Source organism: Aythya fuligula, chromosome 1 (assembly GCF_009819795.1).
Source record: "Aythya fuligula isolate bAytFul2 chromosome 1, bAytFul2.pri, whole genome shotgun sequence".
NCBI lineage: Eukaryota > Metazoa > Chordata > Aves > Anseriformes > Anatidae > Aythya > Aythya fuligula.
In genome coordinates this window covers 81,716,404-81,740,949 of record NC_045559.1, presented here as the reverse complement: position 1 = coordinate 81,740,949, position 24,546 = coordinate 81,716,404, and the positions used below count along the sequence as shown (strand labels likewise).

General features: G+C 46.6%; 1 gene segment (V, D, J or C); it reads right to left on the bottom strand.

Annotated features, from left to right (window-relative positions):
* Nucleotides 1-6,412: 6,412 nt before the first annotated feature.
* LOC116490433 lies at nt 6,413-8,645 on the bottom strand. The segment is given in 3 exon segments: nt 6,413-6,552; nt 7,856-8,143; nt 8,603-8,645. Coding segments are annotated over 3 exon segments (471 nt in total).
* Between the last annotated feature and the right edge of the window lie 15,901 nt (nt 8,646-24,546).

Genomic DNA, 24,546 nt, shown 5'->3' with positions numbered 1-24,546 from the left:
CCAGAGACAACACTGGAAGAGAAAAGGAGAAGCATTAAGGAGGATGGGGAGAAATGGATTGATGGAGAGATGAGGAGAGCTACTCAAGCACAAAGCAGGGCAGGACATGACTTCAGACACGATGAAAAAGCATGCACTAGGCATGGTGTGTTGTTAGAAAGAAGGATGAGAAGGAACAGGACAGGCTAGGGAGAAGGGGAAGGATTGGCATACTTCTTTAGATCAGTATGTGAGTTTCCAATATCCAGGTGAAAGGCAAGAAATATTCTTGGGCAGCTTGTGTGCTTAGAAGAAATACTTGGGTGCTGTGCACACAAGAAAGAAGTAGACATTGCAGGAGGCTCATGGATTCTTGCCCTTCTTCTTCAACATCTGTCCTTACCACAGGAAGCTTTGGGAAATAGGCATCCAGCTGAGTCAAGCAGCACGGGAATCTATGCAGGTGCTAAGGGGGTTGTTGAGTTCACTTACCCACCGGGGCCAGAAGGGCCACAAAGAACCAGCGTGAAACCATGTGAAAACACCTGTCCTTCCTGTTCCTTTCAGGGACCTGTCTTTGTAGCTGCTCAGAGGTATGTGACAAGAAAGTACTAAAGGAGGATGAGACACACTGGGGCTGGGCAGAGCAATGAGAGAACATGAAAAGTGAGAAAGGATTGGCTGGCTGAGAACGCTGCGGAATGACGCATGCAATTACAGGAAAGTATAAACCCTGCAGAAAAGGGAGTGGAGCAGAGAAGGCTGGCAGTGGACTGATAGGAACACACCGAGGTTTCATGTGGAAGAATCCCCTTCCCTGGCTGCTTTCCCCAGGCCTGTTCCCTCCGCAGAGGGACTGCAGAGATTAGAGACGCTCAGAGTCCTGTGCATTTGCGCACTCCAGACAGGCCAGTCACACCACATTCAGAGCTGTTAGTGCTCAGGCTGCTGCAGTGATCCCTGTGATGCGGATGCAAGGCATAGGATGGGTCAGTACTCCCTCCAGACCTGGTCCCACAGAGCTGAGGAGAGGAACGGGAGAGAAAACCAAATGCCTCTGCAGAGCTCAGGAACTGTCAGTGCTCTGCCATGTGGAGCAAGAAAGAATAAAGAGTGCAGACAAAAGTGAAAGGCATGAGGGAGAGGAGGTGCTTGTGATCAGGCACGGGGTGGCTTCTCCTTCTGCCTTCTTTGCTGACAGGCAGTAGCCCGGGTTCCTTCAGAGGTAGCTTCTCTCGGGGACCCGGGACTTAGGTGGGGAGCCCTGGACGTCTCAGTTAGGTGTTGCCTCTTGGCAGCTCTGCTTCACAAGCACACTTTGGCAAATTCAAGAAGTGCTTGAGGACTGAGACCATCTCTGCAATTGTCCCATCTGCCCTGTGAATCACCCCAGCAAAGCTGGTCTTCTTTTCTGGCAGAAATAAGCTTGCCCAACAGAGGGGTATGGAGGACACAGCTAGGATGCAGTCGGTGACATCACTGCTGTCTTAAAAGTGGTTGGATAGCACAGTTTGCTCATGCTTTACCAGTGACAGCTCCCTATTGCTCTGCTCTCATTTTCATGGGAAATGGAGAACATGCTATCCACAGCGCCCTCACGTGTTTCTCTTCAGAAGGACATCCACATGGCTCTCCCGAATGGGGAAACTCAGCTCGCTGAGACCTCCTGACAGAACCTTTCCCTCCTCCTTGAAACTGGCAGGACCTTTGCCTTGGAGCTCTGACTGGTAACAGGGAAAGAGAAGGAAGTGAGAATGTGCTCCTGTCCCTGGTGATACTTGCCTCTCCTGATGCCAGGAAGGAAAATTCCAATGGTGTGTACCACCACTTCATGCTTCTCAGATGAAGAAGGGTCAGCGAAAGGCATAAGGAGAACTGCATGCAGGTGCTAAGTGAGAGAATCTGGATCAACAGGTGGGGACCGTGGTCTTGCATAGTTCACTAGCATGCCATCATTTCATGATAAATCATCATGTTACAGAATGAGCTGGAATACCCCAACCTGTCCTATCTTAGAAAATCCCGACTTGGAAGGCCTCATAAGGATCATCGAGTCCAATTCCTGGCAACACACAGGTCTACACAAAATTTTAGACCATGTGACTAAGTGCACAGTCCAAACGCTTTTTAAATTCCGACAGGCTTGGTGCAGTTAGTACTTCTCTGCGGAGCCTGTTCCAATGTGCTACCACCCTCTCTTCGATGAACTTCGCCCTGATGTCTAGCCTAAACTTCCCCTGCTTCAGCTTGACACCATCCCCATGGGTCCTATCACTGGTAATTAAGGAGAATAGGGTGGCGCCTGCCCCTCCACTCCCCCTCATGAGGAAGTTGTAGACTGCAATGAGATCTCCCCTCAGCCTCCTCTTTTCCAGGATTAACAGGCCAAGTGACTTCAGCCACTCCTCAAACGTCTTCCCCTCTAGGTTCCTCACCATCTTCATTGCCCTCCTCTGGACACTCTCCAACAATTTCACATCCTTATTTTTCTGTGGTGCCCAGAACTGCACACAGTACTTGAGGTGAGGCTGTACCAGCACAGAGTAGCATGGGACAATCACTTCCCTCAACTGACTAGTGATGCCATCGTTGATGCACCCCAGGATAGGGTTGGCCCTCCTGGCTGCCAGGGCACACTGCTGGCTCATATCAACTTGCTGTCAACCACAACCCCCAGATCCCTCTCTGTGGTGCAGCTCTCCAACACCTCACTGCCCAGTCTGTATTTATAGCCAAGGTTGCCCCGTCGCAGGTGCAGGACCCGGCACTTGCTCTTGTTAAACTTCATGCGGTTGGTGATTGCCCAGCTCTCCAATCTGTCCAGATCTCTCCGTAAGTCCTTTCCACCCGCAGCAGAGTCTACAACTCCTCCAAGTTTGGTGTCGTCAGCAAATTTGCTCAGAACACCTTCTAGTCTTACATCCAAATCTTTTACAAAAACATTGAAGAGGAGTGGCCCCAAAATGGAGCCTTGGGGGACCCCACTAGTGACCATCCACCAGCCTGCTATGGCCCCATTTACCACAACCTTTTGAGCCCTACCTGTCAGCCAATTGCTCACCCATCATATGATGGTTTTGTTTAGCTGTATGCTGGGCATTTTGTCCAGTAGAATCCTATAGCAAACTGTGTCAAAAGCTTTGCTCAAGTCCAAAAAGACTTCAAACAAAGTCTGTATCCCAGATCTGGCTCCTGATATTTCCTGTGTTGCCTTATCCTGGATGTTTGTTATCCTGATAGGTCCATGTCCTAGGTACCTGGGCTGTGTTTTGCCAGCTTGTGACTCCTAGAAGGTTCCCAACTGGTTCAAATATAAAAACTGCACACCAGCCCTTTTCAGTCCTTCCAAGTTGTCCTCTTCTCTACATTCACCACTTGTAGCCCTGGTTTCCCATCTGTAGTTCTTCACAAACTCAGACCCTCGTGGCTCCAGGCAGAAGGGAGTGGAGAACTCTACATGGAGAAGATGGAGGACTGAATTTGTCTTTTAGGGATGAGAAATGGGAAGGAACTGACAGAAATGGGAATTGTCCCTGTTTCAGCCATGACTGTTTCAGCAGTGCATGTGAAAAATTCTCAGGTGTGTTGCATCCACCCCTCCTCTCTATTGTCACTGGGAGAACTGGCAGTCAGCATCGTCCCAAGTGTAGCTATTTCATACTGTCATGTAGTGTTGATTTTTTTTTTCTTTTCTCCGAGGATTTTGTGGAACCAGGTGTGGAAAGGACTTCCTTGATGATGGCTTTCTTGGCCTACTTCTGTGAAGTCAAGGGGTCGGTGGATTAGAGTGAGGGCTAGCAGCCCAGACACCTTGTTTCCTTTAGAGGGCAGTAAGTTTTGGGAATCAGAGCAGGACCTGCATAGATGTTTGGATTCCCAAAGTCAGATGAAGGAAGAACCTCTCAAAGTCCATTTTGGCAAAGGGTTGAGTGGAGTTCAGCCAGGAGCTCCTTGTTCATCCATGCAGGACTCCTGGCATTTTTGCCTGCCTTACTCTTTGTTGGAATGCATCATTCCTTAAGTCTGGAGGAGCTGAGTTGTGTAAAGTCTAACAGGGGATTTAAAGGTCTCCCAAAAAGCTTCTGATCGGAGCATTATTTCATGGAAGGGCTTAGGTGGGTTTATTGTGGGTTTAGGGTCATAATTGGGGTTAGGGTTAGGGTTGGTGTAAGTGTTAGTTTTACAGTTTGAACAGAGAGAAAGCTCAGAGTGCTGTTCTGAGTGGGGTTGTGTAAAGGCTACTACTGGAAGTTCATGTCTCCTAAAAGGCTTCCATTGTGATCATTCTTTCACGGGAGATCTAGGTGAGCTTAATTTGGTCTTCAGGTCAGAGCTAGGATTAGGGTTAAACAAAGAGTCCCCACACCCCTGCCAGCCACCCCATATTAATCGTTCAGCATGACAGCATATGGTATGGAATACCCCTTTGGCCAGTTTGGGTCAGCTGTCCTTGTTCTGTCCCCTGCCATCCCCTGCTGCACCCCAGCCTGCTCCCTGGCAGGACAGTGGGAGAAGATGAAAAGTCCTTGGCTTAGTGTAAGCACTGCTCTGCAACAACTAAAACATCAGCCTGTTATCAATATTATTCTCATCCTAAATCCCAAACACAAAACCCAATCAGAACCCAATAGGCGGAAGTTTCTTCTAGCTGAATCCAGGACATTACCCTAGTAGTTATGAAACAATGGACGACACAACTTCATTGGGAAGCTCTAGTAGGAAACGTCAGAAGGGATGCCATTGGAGAAAAAAAAAATGCTACTAATTGCTAAGAGCATAACTCAAATATGTGAGCTTTGTATTGGAAATACAAAAAGCCTCCTTCTGTAGAGGTGAAAAAGGGAGTCACTCTGCGCGAGAAGTGGCAAGTTTTTCTGAATTACATAGGTGTAACCAATATAGTTATGTATATGTACTTCTACTGGGGGGGCACCTTCGCCTTTTCTGTGTGGCTAAAAGATAACCTGTGAAGAACCAAACTAGGAAAGTAGTACAATGTCTGTTAAAAGAAATAATCCTGAGATTTGGAGTACTGGAAGGAATGTTGTCAGACAGAGGACCTCATTTTGTGGCAGCAATTACTAAGGAATTGGTGAGGATATTGAATATAAAATGGGGCCTACATACCCCATGGAAGCTACAGTTAAGTGGCAAGGTAGAGAGAATGAACCAAACAGTGAAAGGACAGCTTAGGAAATTGCGCCAGGAAACACAGTTAAAACGGACAGAGGTTTTACCTATAGCACTGATTAGAGTTCAGATAACCCCAAGAGCTTGGGAAAAAGGAAGTCCATTTGCAATATTGTATGGGAAGCTTTATGCTGTAAATTTGACTGGGAAACCTGATCAGGTGCATGTAACTGGGAATCAAGCTCCTACAAATTATGTTTGTCTCTAGCAAAAACTTTGGGTCTTGTCCACTGATACATACTTATATTAAGGGCACCAGTTCTGGTGGATGCACTGGCTCACTCTTTTCCTACTGGAGATCAAGTTTGCCTGCAAACAAGGAGTTTGTTTTTATATTTCTCCCACATCGGACTTCCCAAAATTTCACAGGGCCTGGCCACACAGACTGCACTATTGTATCTTCTCTGCTCAGCCCTATGCTGTTCATGCCATCTTCGTGCCAGGGAGCGTCCCATCATTTTGCCTGCTCTGGGCTATCAAGGGCCTCTGCGTGAGGGTCATCGGCTTCTCACTAGACCTGTAGAAGAGCACCTCCGCACTTCTGCTTTGCCATTGCCTACAGCAGGGCTTCTCCTTATAGTCTGCCTCCTTCAGTAAGCACTGTGGGACTATTAGAGAGTGCTTGTGCAGCTCTGTGAGAAAGCTATTAACATCACAGGAACCGTGTGGGTCTGGAAGGAAGGAGGAAACAGTACGGAAAGTGGGGAGGGGCCGTTGGCCTTGGGAGATAAGTGAAGGAATGGAGTTGGGGAAGACAGAAAGATCAGAAAAACTGCAAGGGAAGAGAAAGATGCATCCTCCCTTAGGGCAGGCAGGAGTGTGAGTGCTGTCTTCTGGGTAATACGTCTGTTGGACCACATCCTGTGAGCATACCTCTCCACACATTGTGTGTGTTTAAAAAAACACTGTGTGAATAATAAATGGAACATATGGTGTGGGTGCATTGGGGAAGCTGTTGTGCTCAGCGTGGAGAATGATGGCCTGCTTTGTTGTCCTTGCTGCTTGCTTCTACACTGCAAGGTCCCTAGAACACTACTTAGCTCCAGTACCTGGAGGTAGTTTAAGGAAGGAGACCATCTCAGTCACCACACAGCCTGTTGGGAGGCTAAGGGAAGATCTCACAGATCTGTGTGTCTTGGGGAATCTTCTTTCTGTTATGAAAATGGAATACCTTAGAGTATTCCCATCTAGTCTCAGGTAAATGTTTTTTTTTTGTTAAATATAGGGCTGTACGTTCTTGAAGCTATATAAGCTTCATGGCTTCCTCCAAGTACTCTGCACGTTCAACGGAATGGCTTTCCCTGGAATTATATCCCAGCCTCAGGAAGAAGCCTGAGAGGGAACATCCTTCAGTAGCATTAGCTTTTCTTCCCTTCCTCCTCTCTGGCTGATAAAGGTAGAAGTTCACTAGCGAAGACACACATAAAGTTCTCTCTATGTTCATAAACACACATATCATTGTGGATCCTTACAGTACCTGGCACAGCTCCTCTGTCCACCCAGCACTACTGCACACATCCTGGGCACTCTTACCTGCTCCACAGTCACCCTCACATTGGTTAGTCCAGCTTGAAGTTCACCTCAAACACTCACACACTCTCACACTTTTCCCTCTGGCATACCACTTTCTCAAGTCCACCTGGGAGTACCAGCACAGACCCACAGCTAGCCTAGATCTGAGACCTCTACTATTTGTTGTCTAGTCCAGCTTAAAGTTTGCAAGCAAATACACAGGTACAGCAGGCTGGGGAGGATGCAGATACTTGGCCCTACCCAGCGCCAGCAGTTGGTACTAGGCACACAGACTCTGACCCACAACATCATTCTAGGTGCTGGGATGGAAATCCCCGACTCACTGATATCAAGACATGTGCAGGACAAGGAGGTGATCCGATACAGCCGGCATGGTTTCATCAAGGGCAAATCATGCTTGACCAACCTAGTGACCTTCTATGATAGAGCAACTGCATCAGTTGACAAGACCAACCAATGCCATCTACATGGACTTTTGTAAGTCCTCTCAGTTTCCAGGAAGGAGCAAACTGGGAAAAGCACAGGCTTGAGCTGGAAGGCTTTGTATCCAAACTTCCACTCATTCCCAATCCCTTTAGGGAGATTATGGAGTGAATTAGATCGGACCGGGAAAAAATAAAATAAAATAAAATAAAATAAAATAAAATAAAATAAAATAAAATAAAATAAAATAAAATAAAATAAAATAAAATAAAATAAAATAAAATAAAATAAAATAAAATAAAATAAAATAAAATAAAATAAAAGACTTTGAAAAGACAGCTGTCAAATGGACAGGGGGAGTAGGGAGGTTTGATGAGAGAAGCCAAAAAAGTGGACTTAAATGAGAGGAAGGGAAGTCTATGGAGTGAGGATTGAGGAGAGCTGGAAAAAAGGTGGGGAGACAAAAGGAGGCAGAAAAGGTTAGAGTAATTGTCAGAGCAGAATATAATGTAAACGAGACCAAAGGAAAAATTAGGCAGGGAGTGCAGATGGAAGGACACAAAGAAGCAAAGAGCCTGAGAAGGAAAGGAAGGCTAGGGAGCAGAGACAGTAATGAGTACAATGGTATTCTCCTGCCTTCTGCAGTGCAGAGGAGGAGGATAGTCGTTCACTTTTGTGCAGGGGGAGGTTTGTGCTCAGGTGCCTCATCAACCTACCCACTGTGCTTCACTTTCAGCACAGTAATAAATGCCAGAGTCATTGAGAAAGGCACCCTCAATCGAGAGGGTCATCCCGTCTCCTTCTATGTCACTGCTCTTGAAGTGACTTTGGAATGCCGCTTCAACACTTGCTTTGCCACGTTTTGTTGCAGTAGCCACTAGGATCAGCCCAGAGCCATTTCCCAAAGGCATCTTGTACCAGTACATATATATATAGGAGGGTGTCATTTTGGAGCAGGTCAGAGTCATGCTTTCTCCTTGCCATATGACTGTGTCTGGCGACTGTTCCAGAGCCAACACTGGAAGGGAAAAGGAGAAGCATTAAGGAGGATGGGGAGAAATGGATTGATGGAGAGATGAGGAGAGCTACTCAAGCACAAAGCAGGGCAGGACATCACTTCAGATACGATGAAGAAGCATGAACTAGGCATGGTGTGTTGTTAGAAAAAAGGATGAGAAGGAACGGGACGGGCTAGGGAGAAGGGGAAGGAATGGCATACTTCTTTAGATCAGTATGTGAGTTTCCAATATCCAGGTGAAAGGCAAGAAATATTCTTGGGCAGCTTGTGTCCTTAGAAGAAATACTTGGGTGCTGTGCACACAAGAAAGAAATAGACATTGCAGGAGACTCGTGGATTCTTGCCCTTCTTCTTCAACGTCTGTCCTTACCACAGGAAGCTTTGGGAAATAGGCATCCAGCTGAGTCAAGCAGCACGGGAATCTATGCAGGTGCTAAGGGGGTTGTTGAGTTCACTTACCCACCGGGGCCAGAAGGGCCACAAAGAACCAGCGTGAAACCATGTGAAAACACCTGTCCTTCCTGTTCCTTTCAGGGACCTGTCTTTGTAGCTGCTCAGAGGTATGTGACAAGAAAGTACTAAAGGAGGATGAGACACACTGGGGCTGGGCAGAGCAATGAGAGAACATGAAAAGTGAGAAAGGATTGGCTGGCTGAGCACACTGTGGAATGACGCATGCAATTACAGGAAAGTATAAACCCTGCAGAAAAGGGAGTGGAGCAGAGGAGGCTGGCAGTGGACAGATAGGAATATGCTGAGGGTTTCATGTGGAAGAATCCCCTTCCCTGGCTGCTTTCCCCAGACCTGTTTCCTGCATGAAACAGTGATTCCCATTGCAGTGAGTTTCTCTTATTCTCTGTATCAGACTGGGGAACATTTCGTAAATCCACAAAGGACAGTGGGATTCAGTCCCAGCTGCCCCACACTGTACCTCTCCTCCTGGGATCAGAAGGGGCAGGAAACAAACAACCCCCTGCCCTGGCTGCTTTCCCCAGACCTGTTCCCTCCACAGAGGGACTGCAGAGATTAGAGACGCTCAGAGTCCTGTGCATTTGAGCACTCCAGACAGGCCAGTCACACCACATTCAGAGCTGTTAGTGCTCAGGCTGCTGCAGCGATCCCTGTGATGCGGATTCGAGGCATAGGATGGGTCAGTGCTCCCTCCAGACCTGGTCCCACAGAGCTGAGGAGAGGAACGGGAGAGAAAACCAAATGCCTCTGCAGAGCTCAGGAGCTGTCAGTGCTCTGCCATGTGGAGCAAGAATGAATAAAGAGTGCGGACAAAAGTGAAAGGCATGAGGGAGAGGAGGTGCTTGTGATCAGGCACGGGGTGGCTTCTCCTTCTGCCTTCTTTGCTGACAGGCAGTAGCTCGGGTTCCTTCAGAGGTAGCTTCTCTCGGGGACCCGGGACTTAGGTGGGGAGCCCTGGACGTCTCAGTTAGGTGTTGCCTCTTGGCAGCTCTGCTTCACAAGCACACTTTGGCAAATTCAAGAAGTGCTTGAGGACTGAGACCATCTCTGCAATTGTCCCATCTACCCTGTGAATCACCCCAGCAAAGCTGGTCTTCTTTTCTGGCAGAACTGAGCTTGCCCAACAGAGGGGCATGGAGGACACAGCTAGGATGCAGTCGGTGACATCACTGCTGTCTTAAAAGTGGTTGGATAGCACAGTTTGCTCATGCTTTACCAATAACAGCTCCCTATTGCTCTGCTCGCATTTTCATGGGAAATGTTGAACATGCTATCCACAGCGCCCTCACGTGTTTCTCTTCAGAAGGACATCCACATGGCTCTCCCGAATGGGCAAACTCAGCTCGCTGAGACCTCCTGACAGAACCTTTCCCTCCTCCTTGAAACTGGCAGGACCTTTGCCTTGGAGCTCTGACTGGTAATAGGGAAAGAGAAGGAAGTGGGAATGTGCTCATGTCCCTGGTGATACTTGCCTCTCCTGATGCCAGGAAGGAAAATTCCTATGGTGTGCACAACAACTTCATGCTTCTCAGATGAAGAAGGGTCAGTGAAAGGCATAAGGAGAACTGAAGTCAGGCTGACAGGCCTGTGTGTTCCCTGGATCCTCCTTATGACCCTTCTCATTGATGGGCGTCACATTAGCAAGTTTCTTCATTGAAGAAAGCAGTGAGGTTAGTCAAGCATGACTTTTCCTTCATAAATCCTTGTCAGCTACTCCATGTCACGTTCTTGGCCCTCATGAATTTGCAAATACATTCCAGAAAATACACTCCATCACCTTTCGAGGGACTGAGGGAAGGTTGACTGAACTGTAGTTCCCCAGGTCCTTCTTCTTGCTCTTCTTAAAGATCAGTGTGGTACTTGCTCCTTCAGGTACTTGCTCTGACCAATGCTCATCCTATCCCCGAAAAGCAGTCCCCACACCCCTGCCAGCCACCCTATATTAATCGTTCAGCATGACAGCATATGGTATGGAATACCCCTTTGGCCAGTTTGGGTCAGCTGTCCTTGTTCTGTCCCCTGCCATCCCCTGCTGCACCCCAGCCTGCTCCCTGGCAGGACAGTGGGAGAAGATGAAAAGTCCTTGGCTTAGTGTAAGCACTGCTCTGCAACAACTAAAACATCAGCCTGTTATCAATATTATTCTCATCCTAAATCCCAAACACAAAACCCAATCAGAACCCAATAGGCGGAAGTTTCTTCTAGCTGAATCCAGGACATTACCCTAGTAGTTATGAAACAATGGACGACACAACTTCATTGGGAAGCTCTAGTAGGAAACGTCAGAAGGGATGCCATTGGAGAAAAAAAAAATGCTACTAATTGCTAAGAGCATAACTCAAATATGTGAGCTTTGTATTGGAAATACAAAAAGCCTCCTTCTGTAGAGGTGAAAAGGGAGTCACTCTGCGCGAGAAGTGGCAAGTTTTTCTGAATTACATAGGTGTAACCAATATAGTTATGTATATGTACTTCTACTGGGGGGGCACCTTCGCCTTTTCTGTGTGGCTAAAAGATAACCTGTGAAGAACCAAACTAGGAAAGTAGTACAATGTCTGTTAAAAGAAATAATCCTGAGATTTGGAGTACTGGAAGGAATGTTGTCAGACAGAGGACCTCATTTTGTGGCAGCAATTACTAAGGAATTGGTGAGGATATTGAATATAAAATGGGGCCTACATACCCCATGGAAGCTACAGTTAAGTGGCAAGGTAGAGAGAATGAACCAAACAGTGAAAGGACAGCTTAGGAAATTGCGCCAGGAAACACAGTTAAAACGGACAGAGGTTTTACCTATAGCACTGATTAGAGTTCAGATAACCCCAAGAGCTTGGGAAAAAGGAAGTCCATTTGCAATATTGTATGGGAAGCTTTATGCTGTAAATTTGACTGGGAAACCTGATCAGGTGCATGTAACTGGGAATCAAGCTCCTACAAATTATGTTTGTCTCTAGCAAAAACTTTGGGTCTTGTCCACTGATACATACTTATATTAAGGGCACCAGTTCTGGTGGATGCACTGGCTCACTCTTTTCCTACTGGAGATCAAGTTTGCCTGCAAACAAGGAGTTTGTTTTTATATTTCTCCCACATCGGACTTCCCAAAATTTCACAGGGCCTGGCCACACAGACTGCACTATTGTATCTTCTCTGCTCAGCCCTATGCTGTTCATGCCATCTTCGTGCCAGGGAGCGTCCCATCATTTTGCCTGCTCTGGGCTATCAAGGGCCTCTGCGTGAGGGTCATCGGCTTCTCACTAGACCTGTAGAAGAGCACCTCCGCACTTCTGCTTTGCCATTGCCTACAGCAGGGCTTCTCCTTATAGTCTGCCTCCTTCAGTAAGCACTGTGGGACTATTAGAGAGTGCTTGTGCAGCTCTGTGAGAAAGCTATTAACATCACAGGAACCGTGTGGGTCTGGAAGGAAGGAGGAAACAGTACGGAAAGTGGGGAGGGGCCGTTGGCCTTGGGAGATAAGTGAAGGAATGGAGTTGGGGAAGACAGAAAGATCAGAAAAACTGCAAGGGAAGAGAAAGATGCATCCTCCCTTAGGGCAGGCAGGAGTGTGAGTGCTGTCTTCTGGGTAATACGTCTGTTGGACCACATCCTGTGAGCATACCTCTCCACACATTGTGTGTGTTTAAAAAAACACTGTGTGAATAATAAATGGAACATATGGTGTGGGTGCATTGGGGAAGCTGTTGTGCTCAGCGTGGAGAATGATGGCCTGCTTTGTTGTCCTTGCTGCTTGCTTCTACACTGCAAGGTCCCTAGAACACTACTTAGCTCCAGTACCTGGAGGTAGTTTAAGGAAGGAGACCATCTCAGTCACCACACAGCCTGTTGGGAGGCTAAGGGAAGATCTCACAGATCTGTGTGTCTTGGGGAATCTTCTTTCTGTTATGAAAATGGAATACCTTAGAGTATTCCCATCTAGTCTCAGGTAAATGTTTTTTTTTTGTTAAATATAGGGCTGTACGTTCTTGAAGCTATATAAGCTTCATGGCTTCCTCCAAGTACTCTGCACGTTCAACGGAATGGCTTTCCCTGGAATTATATCCCAGCCTCAGGAAGAAGCCTGAGAGGGAACATCCTTCAGTAGCATTAGCTTTTCTTCCCTTCCTCCTCTCTGGCTGATAAAGGTAGAAGTTCACTAGCGAAGACACACATAAAGTTCTCTCTATGTTCATAAACACACATATCATTGTGGATCCTTACAGTACCTGGCACAGCTCCTCTGTCCACCCAGCACTACTGCACACATCCTGGGCACTCTTACCTGCTCCACAGTCACCCTCACATTGGTTAGTCCAGCTTGAAGTTCACCTCAAACACTCACACACTCTCACACTTTTCCCTCTGGCATACCACTTTCTCAAGTCCACCTGGGAGTACCAGCACAGACCCACAGCTAGCCTAGATCTGAGACCTCTACTATTTGTTGTCTAGTCCAGCTTAAAGTTTGCAAGCAAATACACAGGTACAGCAGGCTGGGGAGGATGCAGATACTTGGCCCTACCCAGCGCCAGCAGTTGGTACTAGGCACACAGACTCTGACCCACAACATCATTCTAGGTGCTGGGATGGAAATCCCCGACTCACTGATATCAAGACATGTGCAGGACAAGGAGGTGATCCGATACAGCCGGCATGGTTTCATCAAGGGCAAATCATGCTTGACCAACCTAGTGACCTTCTATGATAGAGCAACTGCATCAGTTGACAAGACCAACCAATGCCATCTACATGGACTTTTGTAAGTCCTCTCAGTTTCCAGGAAGGAGCAAACTGGGGAAAGCACAGGCTTGAGCTGGAAGGCTTTGTATCCAAACTTCCACTCATTCCCAATCCCTTTAGGGAGATTATGGAGTGAATTAGATCGGACCGGGAAAAAATAAAATAAAATAAAATAAAATAAAATAAAATAAAATAAAATAAAATAAAATAAAATAAAATAAAATAAAATAAAATAAAATAAAATAAAATAAAATAAAATAAAAGACTTTGAAAAGACAGCTGTCAAATGGACAGGGGGAGTAGGGAGGTTTGATGAGAGAAGCCAAAAATGTGGACTTAAATGAGAGGAAGGGAAGTCTATGGAGTGAGGATTGAGGAGAGCTGGAAAAAAGGTGGGGAGACAAAAGGAGGCAGAAAAGGTTAGAGTAATTGTCAGAGCAGAATATAATGTAAACGAGACCAAAGGAAAAATTAGGCAGGGAGTGCAGATGGAAGGACACAAAGAAGCAAAGAGCCTGAGAAGGAAAGGAAGGCCAGGGAGCAGAGACAGTAATGTGTACAAAGGTATTTTTACTGCCTTCTGCAGTGCAGAGGAGGAGGATAGTCGTTCACTTTTGTGCAGGGGGAGGTTTGTGCTCAGGTGCCTCATCAACCTACCCACTGTGCTTCACTTTCAGCACAGTAATAAATGCCAGAGTCATTGAGAAAGGCACCCTCAATCGAGAGGGTCATCCCGTCTCCTTCTATGTCACTGCTCTTGAAGTGACTTTGGAATGCCGCTTCAACACTTGCTTTGCCACCTTTTGTTCCAGTAACCACTAGGGTCATCCCGGAGCCATTTCCCAAAGGCATTTTGTACCAGTACATAGTTGGATAGGATGGTGTCATTTTGGAGCAGGTCAGATTCATGGTTTCTCCTTGCCATATGACTGTGTCTGGCGACTGTTCCAGAGCCAACACTGGAAGGGAAAATGAGAAGCATTAAGGAGGATGGGGAGAAACAGTTTGATAGAGAGATGAGGAGAGCTACTCAAGCACAAAGCAGGGCAGGACATGACTTCAGACACGATGAAAAAGCATGAAGTAGGCATGGTATGTTCTTAGAAAGAAGGATGAGAATGAACAGGACAGGCTAGAGAGAAAGGGAAGGAATGGCATACTTCTTTAGATCAGTATGTGAGTTTCCAATATCCAGGTGAAAGGCAAGAAATATTCTTGGGCTGCTTGTGTCCTTAGAAGAAATACTTGGGTGCTGTGCACACAAGAAAGAAATAGACATTGCAGGAGGCTCATGGATTCTTGCCCTTCTTCTTCAACATCTGTCCTTACCACAGGAAGCTTTGGGAAATAGGCATCCAGCTGAGTCAACCAGCACGGGAATCTATGCAGGTGCTAAGGGGGTTGTTGAGTTCACTTACCCACCGGGGCCAGAAAGACCACAAAGGAACAGCTTGAAACCATGTGAAAACACCTGTCCTTCCTGTTCCTTTCAGGGACCTGTCTTTGTAGCTGCTCAGAGGTATGTGACAAGAAAGTACTAAAGGAGGATGAGACACACTGGGGCTGGGCAGAGCAATGAGAGAGCGTGAAAAGTGAGAAAGGATTGGCTGGCTGAGAACGCTGCGGAATGACGCATGCAATTACAAGAAAGTATAAACCCTGCAGAAAATGGTGTGGAGCAGGGGAGGCTGGCAGTGGACAGATAGCAACACACCGAGGTTTCATGTGGAAGAATCCCCTTCCCTGGCTGCTTTCCCCAGACCTGTTTCCTGCATGAAACAGTGATTCCCATTGCAGTGAGTTTCTCTTATTCTCTGTATCAGACTGGGGAACATTTCGTAAATCCACAAAGGACAGTGGGATTCAGTCCCAGCTGCCCCACACCGTATCTCTCCTCCTGGGATCAGAAGGGGCAGGAAACAAACAACCCCCTGCCCTGGCTGCTTTCCCCAGACCTGTTCCCTCCACAGAGGGACTGCAGAGATAAGAGACGCTCAGAGTCCTGTGCATTTGAGCACTCCAGACAGGCCAGTCACACCACATTCAGAGCTGTTAGTGCTCAGGCTGCTGCAGTGATCCCTGTGATGTGGATGCAAAGCATAGGATGGGTCAGTGCTCCCTCCAGTCCTGGTCCCACAGAGCTGAGGAGAGGAACAGGAGAGAAAACCAAATGCCTCTGCAGAGCTCAGGAACTGTCAGTACTCTGCCATGTGGAGCAAGAAAGAATAAAGAGTGCAGACAAAAGTGAAAGGCATGAGGGAGAGGAGGTGCTTGTGATCAGGCACGGGGCGGCTTCTCCTTCTGCCTTCTTTGCTGACAGGCAGTAGCCTGGGTTCCTTCAGAGGTAGCTTCTCTCTGGGACCTGGGACTTAGGTGGGGAGCCCTGGACGTCTCAGTTAGGTGTTGCCTCTTGGCAGCTCTGCTTCACAAGCACACTTTGGCAAATTCAAGAAGTGCTTGAGGACTGAGACCATCTCTGCAATTGTCCCATCTGCCCTGTGAATCACCCCAGCAAAGCTGGTCTTCTTTTCTGGCAGAACTGAGCTTGGCCAACAGAGGGGCATGGAGGACACAGCTAGGATGCAGTCGGTGACATCACTGCTGTCTTAAAAGTGGTTGGATAGCACAGTTTGCTCATGCTTTACCAATAACAGCTCCCTATTGCTCTGCTCGCATTTTCATGGGAAATGTTGAACATGCTATCCACAGCGCCCTCACGTGTTTCTCTTCAGAAGGACATCCACATGGCTCTCCCAAATGGGGAAACTCAGCTCGCTGAGACCTCCTGACAGAACCTTTCCCTCCTCCTTGAAACTGGCAGGACCTTTGCCTTGGAGCTCTGACTGGTAACAGGGAAAGAGAAGGAAGTGGGAATGTGCTCATGTCCCTGGTGATACTTGCCTCTCCTGATGCCAGGAAGGAACATTCCTATGGTGTGTACCACATCTTCATGATCCTCAGATGAAGGAGGGTCAGTGAAAGGCATAAGGAGAACTGCATGGAGATGCTAAGTGAAAGAATCTGGATCAACAGGTGGGGACCGTGGTCTTGCACAGTTCTTTTGTATTCCATCATTTCATGTTACATCATCGTAATACAGCATGACCCGGAGCACCCCAAATAGTCCCGTACCTCCTCATGCAAGAAGGATTTCTTAGCTTATGTCCCTGGTGGTCTGGTCTGGTGAAATATATCTGAGTATTAGCTCCACTGGAGACTTCCAGTCCCTTGATCTTCAGACACACTGAAGATAAAGAAGAGCAAGCAATTCAGAGCAGCCCTCTTGTTTTGCAGCTAGCAGCGGGGGTTGCAGTAGATGAGCTAGAGCAGATGCTTGGAAACTGCACGGTTCCTCGGAATCCCTTTTCCAGGACTTTCTGATCACAAGGACCATCCCCAGTGCACCTGGGATTTCTCCTGCTTTTGGTGGGGGCAACTCACAGTTTAGTTCTCATTGTCTTCCCCATCTCTTCAAGCCATAGACTCCACTGTCCTCTAACAGAGATCCCAGGTGGGAAGACAGCCCACATAATTGGCACTGCAGCGTTGTACTTCTGACAAGTCTCTCTTGCCCACCATTACCTTCTTGCCTTCATGTAACAGTCATGTAGATCTTTTTTAACACACAGCCTAGGGAGATTAGACATGATGCATAAAGTCTGGCCAGAGGATTCAGGTGTGCATGCTCTGCCCCTCTACTTTGCTTGTTTTTGTAAAAGGCCTTGGGAAACACAGTAACTTACAAACATGGGAAAACACTGGAAATTGCAAAAGAGGGACCTGGAGGGCAGATGAAGGACTTTGGAGGGCAGTAAGTTTGGGGAATTAGAGCAGGACCTGCATAGATGTTTGGATTCCCAGAATCAGATGAAGGAAGAACCTCTCAATGTCCATTTTGGCAAAGGGTTGAGTGGTTTGTGTTTGAATTCAGCCTGGAGCTCCTTGTTCATCTTGTCTGCATCCCTATTTGCAAGGTGACCATCCTCATCAATCATCCAGAAGCTGCTGTTCTGAGTGGGGCTGTACAAAGGCTGCCAAAGAAAGCTCATGTTTCCCAGAAGGGTTCCATTGTGATCATTATTTCATGGGAGGCCTACGTGAGCTTGATTTGGTCTTAGAGTCATAGTTAGGATTAGGGTTAGAATTAGGGTTGAGGTTAGTTTGTTAGGGTTAGGGTTATGGGTGGGGTTTGGAGAGAGAGAAAGCGCAGAGCAGGAGAAAGATGAGGGAAAGCACAGAGCCCAGAGCTTCGCGACCATGGTTGACACAAGAGAAGCGCTGATGTGAACCAGAACTTTGGACAGATGGACATGCTGGACCCCTCCTCTACACCTACAGCATACATAGTTCCATTCTCGAGAGACCATCTCAGTACGTGACAGATGATTGTACCACACAGCTCGGAACTTCTGTCAGACAGAAGCAAAGATAGCGGGGGCACAAAAAAATTGCGCTTAGTCACATCTTAGTTTCTTCAGTTTTCCAGTCAGAGAAGCATATTCCCTATAGTTTAACCTTCCTGGGAGAGCATCCTAATTCACTTCTGAATTAAAGAAAGGGAGGTATCTCTGCCAGCCTTTTTTTCCTGAAAGCAAAAACTGTGACTAGACATCACCTCATGATGAGTCTGATTTTTCTAGTCTGTCAAGTGTGCCCTAGCTAGCCTTGTCCTAAATGTAGCCTTAGGCTAGTCTTAACTAATAATGCTCTCCATTATTTTCTGATGATGCCAAGAACTCAGGGTCTTGTAGCTGTGAGGAATGTTTTAACAATTCGTGTCCATAAAGAACAATTCTGTTTGAAATGTTTGAATCCTGTCTGCCTCTGGGCCCTGCACTGGCAATTCAATGCTTGAACCACAGCTGCAGTGTGTCCCAGTCTCCCCCTCATTCCTCATTCTAGCCAATTTATCACTTCTTAAATTTATGAACCTGCTTGCTTTTGTTATTCCGGACTTCTATTTCTAACACTGCTATAGATGTGTCTGTGAATGGCCGGGGAAGAATGTTTTAATTACCCGTGTGTCTGGGAGTTTCAGAACAACTGATAACAACTAGTGACTGTTATGGGATACTATGTGGATCTTTGGTATCTGGTTGGGGGGGGCCGAAAAAGAAGCTGAAAAGCGGCTGGGAGACAAGATTTGAAGAAGGTGTTTTGAAGAAGGTGTTCTGTAAACTTGGGATGGTGCCCAGTAAGTACAAAGGGGAAGAGGAAGACTGCGAGCCTTCAGCATGGAAGACCCCTAGAGACCCCCAGAAGAGACCCCAGAGGAGACTGCGCATGCTCCAGTAGGAGGGACTGCACCCCGGAAGCTAATTTTAATAATCTATTTTTTTTAGAAGTAGTAATGAATATGTATTAGTCTAGGAGCATAAAAATCAGCTGCTTGATGTAACTGGGGTGCGTCCTGGTGGAGCGGAGACTCCCGGTGCACCCAGCGCTGTTTGCTTACCTCTATTCCTTTATATTCTTTCAATAAATCCTATTTTTATTTTAATCCTAATTTGAATCCTGAGCCATTTATAACAATTTGGGGGCTCGTCCGGGATGGCTATAGTTCCTGAATTCTGATTTAATCTAGGAGGGGCGCCCCACCATTTGGTGGCTCCTGTTTGACTCAGATCGGGACTAATGCCATCCTGAACCTGAATACAGGTAAGCAAAGAATTTGATTTTTTTTGAGCTCCCTTGCCGGCTGTGTTTTTGTGCCCGTAATTCTGCGCGCAAAGATCCGGACGAAGACGACAGGGTCGTTTGGATACCGTTCGGTTGGATTCCGGTGTCCGGAATCGAACCGGATGAAGACGACAGTCGTTTGGATACCGTCTGGTTCGATCCCAGACGAAGACGCTTGTGGATACCGTCCGGTTGGACTCTGGACGAAGACGACTGATTCGTAAGATACCGTCCGGTTGGGTAAAGGTACGGTTGCCCGTGTTTGTGTGTGAGAGTGTAACTGAGACTTCTAAAGTCAGCGTGGAGGTCTTTTTGTTTTCTCACCGGTTCTAATCTCCTGTCGGGGGGGGCTGGGCTGGTGAATGGAGTGATACGTGGGTGGGTGATAGGTCCTAAACCCCCTGCAAGACACTCTCACTGGGGGCAACCAAGGGCTGTGGGAATTGCCACTAGTAAAATTCCCGGATGGGTCAGATAAAATCGAAGACCAAGGACCAGAAAGGGAGCAAATTACCAGATATATGACCAAAAAGTCCATTATGAATAATGATTAGAAATTGGAACAATAGGGGCCCCAGAAAATTAAAGAGTAAATTGAAAATGATCCAGTATTATATGATAGAATGACCAAAAGAACCCTTAACACCCCATGTATTTTGATCCACGGAGGACGGGGTCTGTCAGGCTTTAAACATTAATAGTAGAATACCTGTGGATCCGGAAAAGAGCAAGCTGAAACAATGGAATTAGAAATTAGAGAGCAATTGATTAAGAATGAATATGTGCTGCATTTGTGCCTGCACTTATACCACCAGATAACAGGAGCCTCTCGGACCCCGAGAACCAGATCAAAAACAACCTCATGGTTCAGATTTTAATCAAGGGGTCTGAGATAAGGAGGACTGTTCACAAAGGGACAGGTTAGGAATATGTATATGTATAGGAATGTTTATGTATATGTAACTCTTTACTAAAGCAATTTGCCATGTTAGGCGTGTACGACTTTGGTGGGACTACCCGCCCCGTGCTGCATGGAACTGAGTAAACATACCTACTTTACAATCTTACGGATTGTGGAGTCAGCTTTCTGTGAGTCATTTTGGTGAGCCAGGCAGGAGACACTCTGCTCGGCTGTGGGATCGGCTGCAGCGTGGACACCCCTAGGTGCACCCTGAGCGTTTTGCTCGGAGGGGACTCCACTCTCAGCTGCTCACCGCAGGAGCAAAGATCTCCTGAAACTGCAGACAAACGGTATGTTTTCAGCTGCTGGAGGGATACTAACTGGAGTGTTAATAATTGTATGTGTTTTTATGTATGTATTTTGTGTTGACATTTTGTATATTGTAATATTTGCATATTGTATGTATTTTGTGTTGAAAGTATTTGTGTAAGTGTAAGGGTTTGAAACAAAGTGTTACAAGTCACTTCACGAAGAACACAGTCAGAGACAATACTTGTTTGGTTGGTTTGGTTGGTTATCATTCTAAATTATATTCCTGTAGTATGAATGAGATGTGCTGGAGGCCTCCGTGTGCGATTGTGCTGTGTGAGTGAGACGCAGCGTTGCTGCAAAGCGAGTGCAGAGTTCCGATCCGTGGTTCTGTACTCTCTGCAAGGGGAGTGGGCAGAGATGAACGAAGTGCTTGACAGACTGAAAAGAAGTGCTGTTTTATCCAAGTTTGAGTGGTGGTGCCTAATATATGGGCCCGGTGTATCTTGTGTATCTCGTGTATCCTATTTTTGCTCTTAAATGTTTTGACTGTGACAAGAAAAAGGCAGGAGCATGATCTGACTCCACTGGTGCTTTCGGCTGTGCTTCCTGCAACATATGAGGCCCGCACAGGCCGAGACCTGGACTCACTGAGACCTGAACAGGCCGAGAGACCGGAGCGGCGCCGAGAGACTGGAGCGGCGCTAGGAGACCAGCGAAACTACGGAGGGACTACCGCTGGACGGAGAGAGCCCTGGGACGCTGCAGAGCCACGGCCGGCTCTGAGAGACAAAGAATAGACCTGACAGAAGCTGCAAAACGCGGGGAAATTGAAGTAATTGCGGAACATCCGAGATCGAGTTGCTACGGGAGATCAGAGGCGTCAGTGGACACCGGCAGTCGACTCTCAACGTGAGGCGAGTTGGCGCAGAGCAGAGGGGCGGACATCAGGACCCTGCAGCCTGTCTGATGTAACCATGGAGGCAGCGGCAGCAGCGGCTGTGCTGCTTCACTCAAGCATTTTTTTTTATAAAAGGTTTATCTTGCAATGCAAAAAAGACTATTAGTCCCCAGATTGGTGTTATAACCATTACTAATGACGACTTAGCTCTATTGCAGGGCAGGAGTGCAGAGACGCAGATTACACTGCCAAATGACCACCGGCAGGCTCTTTCACAAACCTAAGGTTGCAGCTGGCACTGCCTGCAGCCGTATAACAGACGTTACACTCTCTTTCCTAACTAGTAATCATGTGTCTCATCCATTTGTGGTAAATGGTCAGTGGCAAAAAGAAAAGGAGGATGCCACTGACACTAACAGCATGGGTAATAGGAGTAGTATAAGTGACACAGGTGACGGTGCGGGGCGCTCTGCCTGCTGCTCGCCTTCACCTGACTGTGCACTGCTGCCGACGGTGCTAGATTAAAATGTGAAGACTGCTCAGATGGCAGTGATGAGAGTGCTTGTGTGAAAAAGATGTGTGCTAAATCTTTGTGTGCAACAGTGGTCAGTGTGTGCCAAACAGATGGCAATGTGATGGGGACCCGGATTGTGAAGATGGGTCTGACGAAAGTGCTGAGCTGTGTCATATGAGAACAGTGTCATGGAAATGTGATGGTGAAAAAGACTGTGACAGTGGAGAAGATGAAGAGAATTGTGGCGATGTGACAGAGATCCTTATTGTAAGGATGGAAGTGATGAAATTAACTGCCCTTCCTGGACCTGCAGGCCAGACCAGTTCAGATGTGAAGATGGGAACTGTGTCCATAGGAGTAGGCAGTGCAGTGGTGTGAGAGACTGTCTGGATGGCACTGATGAAGCAAACTATATTCAGTGCTCTGGACCTGGCAAATTCAAGTGCAGAAGTGGAGAATGCATAGACATCAATAAAGTGTGTAACCAGCAGAGAGACTGCAAGGATTGGGGTGATGAGCCCTTGAAGGAATGCAACATAAATGAATGTGACTGTCCAGCTGAGTTTGAGTTTGTAAACAAGAGAAACTGTGGAGGTATTGATGAATGCCAAAACCCTGGTAACTGTAGTCAAATCTGTATCAACCTGAAATGTGGCTACAAATGTGAATGTAGCCGTGGCTATCAGATGAATCCTGCTACAGGAACCTGGAAAGGGCCATACGGCAAAGCAAATTAGATAACTGTTATTTAACTTGTCAGAAGATAAAAAAGAAAGTGTTTCAACAAGCAGCCATGGGAGGGAAGAATCACTGAACCCCCGATGTGAGGGACTGTACCTTGTTTTACTGACTACTGAAACAGCTGTGAGAACTGCAGAAAGGGACCCACGCATCCAGAATAAAAGGACCAGTAACTACTGAAACTTGGAGGGTTGAGTCCGCTCCTGGGAAACTGAAACTCAAGCTAAGGGAGAACTAATATTCTGGCAACGAGGCTCTGCATGAATGAAGGATGCTAAATAAAGGGGACAAGCCTAAAGGGAGAAAACGGAGAAGGCAAGACCGGGGCAGGACCCTCCACTGCGGTGTGTATGGTCTACCGAGGGAGGCAACCCCTATGGGTATTGACTGCCGAGTGAGAGGGCCTCGACCGGACTTCTCCCACACTAAGATCAGGTTGTCCCGAGAAAATAACATAAAAAAAAAACTTTTTTTTAAACCTATATAAAATTGTGATTCGTTTTCCAGGAGCTGGATCACCCTGACAGGCCGAACGGTAACACAAGCCTGAAGTGACCCTGAAAGCGGGCCTAACTCCTTGACTGAAGGCGTTTGCCTATTATGATCCAGCTACGTGGGCAGAAGACAGATCCTGGGACTATAGGACCCCAGTATATATACTTAATAGAATAATTAAGTTATTAGCTGTAATAGAAATAGTTATAAATGATGAGAACTGATTTAAATGAGTTATAAAGATGAGAACTGCTTTGTATCAAAATTGCCTAGCTTTGGATTATTTACTAGCACAAGAAGGAGAAGTCTGTGGAAAATTTAGCTTTAGTAATTGCTGTTTAAAGATTGATAAAAAGGGTGTTTCTTCCTAGTAACTGATAGAATGTTATGTTCTGGTTTAGGATGAGAAGAATGTTAATAATATGCTGGTGTTTTAATTGTTTTTAATTGTTACAGAGCAGTGCTTACACCAAGCCAAGGACCAAGCCAAATTCAGCTTCTCACTGTCCTGTCAGCAGGCAGGCTGGGAGGAGGGCCGGACTGCTCGGGGTTAGGTTGGGCATCGGACAGCAGGTGGTGAGCAATTGCATTGTGCATCACTTGTTTCGTACACATTATTACTAGTAGTACTATTATCATCATTATTGCTATTATTATTATTATTATTATTTTCTTGTTTTTATCTCAACTCACAGGCTTCACTTTCCCATTTCTCTCTCCCATCCCAGAGAAGGAAGGGGGGGAGGTGAGCGAGCAAACACAAACCTGGAAGGATATGGAATGGGATTTATTTTCATGGCTGCCTGGTGGACCATGGGTTAAAAGAGTGTTATTTTTATTGTCATGTGGTGTAATTATGTTATTGTATATACCTTGTATGATACCTTGTCTTACATTATTAATACACCGGGTGATAAATAGTACATTTGTAATAACTTCATTAAAAAGGGAAGGGGATATGTCAATTATGATGTTTAAGAATTGGACCCTCCAAGAACAAACTGATGAAATCCAATTATTAATAACAGAAGAGACACGAATTGGGGATATTGAAAAGAAGATAAGGGATTGTGAGGAATGTTTTAACAATTCGTGTCCATAAAGAACAATTCTGTTTGAAATGTTTGAATCCTGTCTGCCTCTGGGCCCTGCACTGGCAATTCAATGCTTGAACCACAGCTGCAGTGTGTCCCAGTCTCCCCCTCATTCCTCATTCTAGCCAATTTATCACTTCTTAAATTTATGAACCTGCTTGCTTTTGTTATTCCGGACTTCTATTTCTAACACTGCTATAGATGTGTCTGTGAATGGCCGGGGAAGAATGTTTTAATTACCCGTGTGTCTGGGAGTTTCAGAACAACTGATAACAACTAGTGACTGTTATGGGATACTATGTGGATCTTTGGTATCTGGTTGGGGGGGGCCGAAAAAGAAGCTGAAAAGCGGCTGGGAGACAAGATTTGAAGAAGGTGTTTTGAAGAAGGTGTTCTGTAAACTTGGGATGGTGCCCAGTAAGTACAAAGGGGAAGAGGAAGACTGCGAGCCTTCAGCATGGAAGACCCCTAGAGACCCCCAGAAGAGACCCCAGAGGAGACTGCGCATGCTCCAGTAGGAGGGACTGCACCCCGGAAGCTAATTTTAATAATCTATTTTTT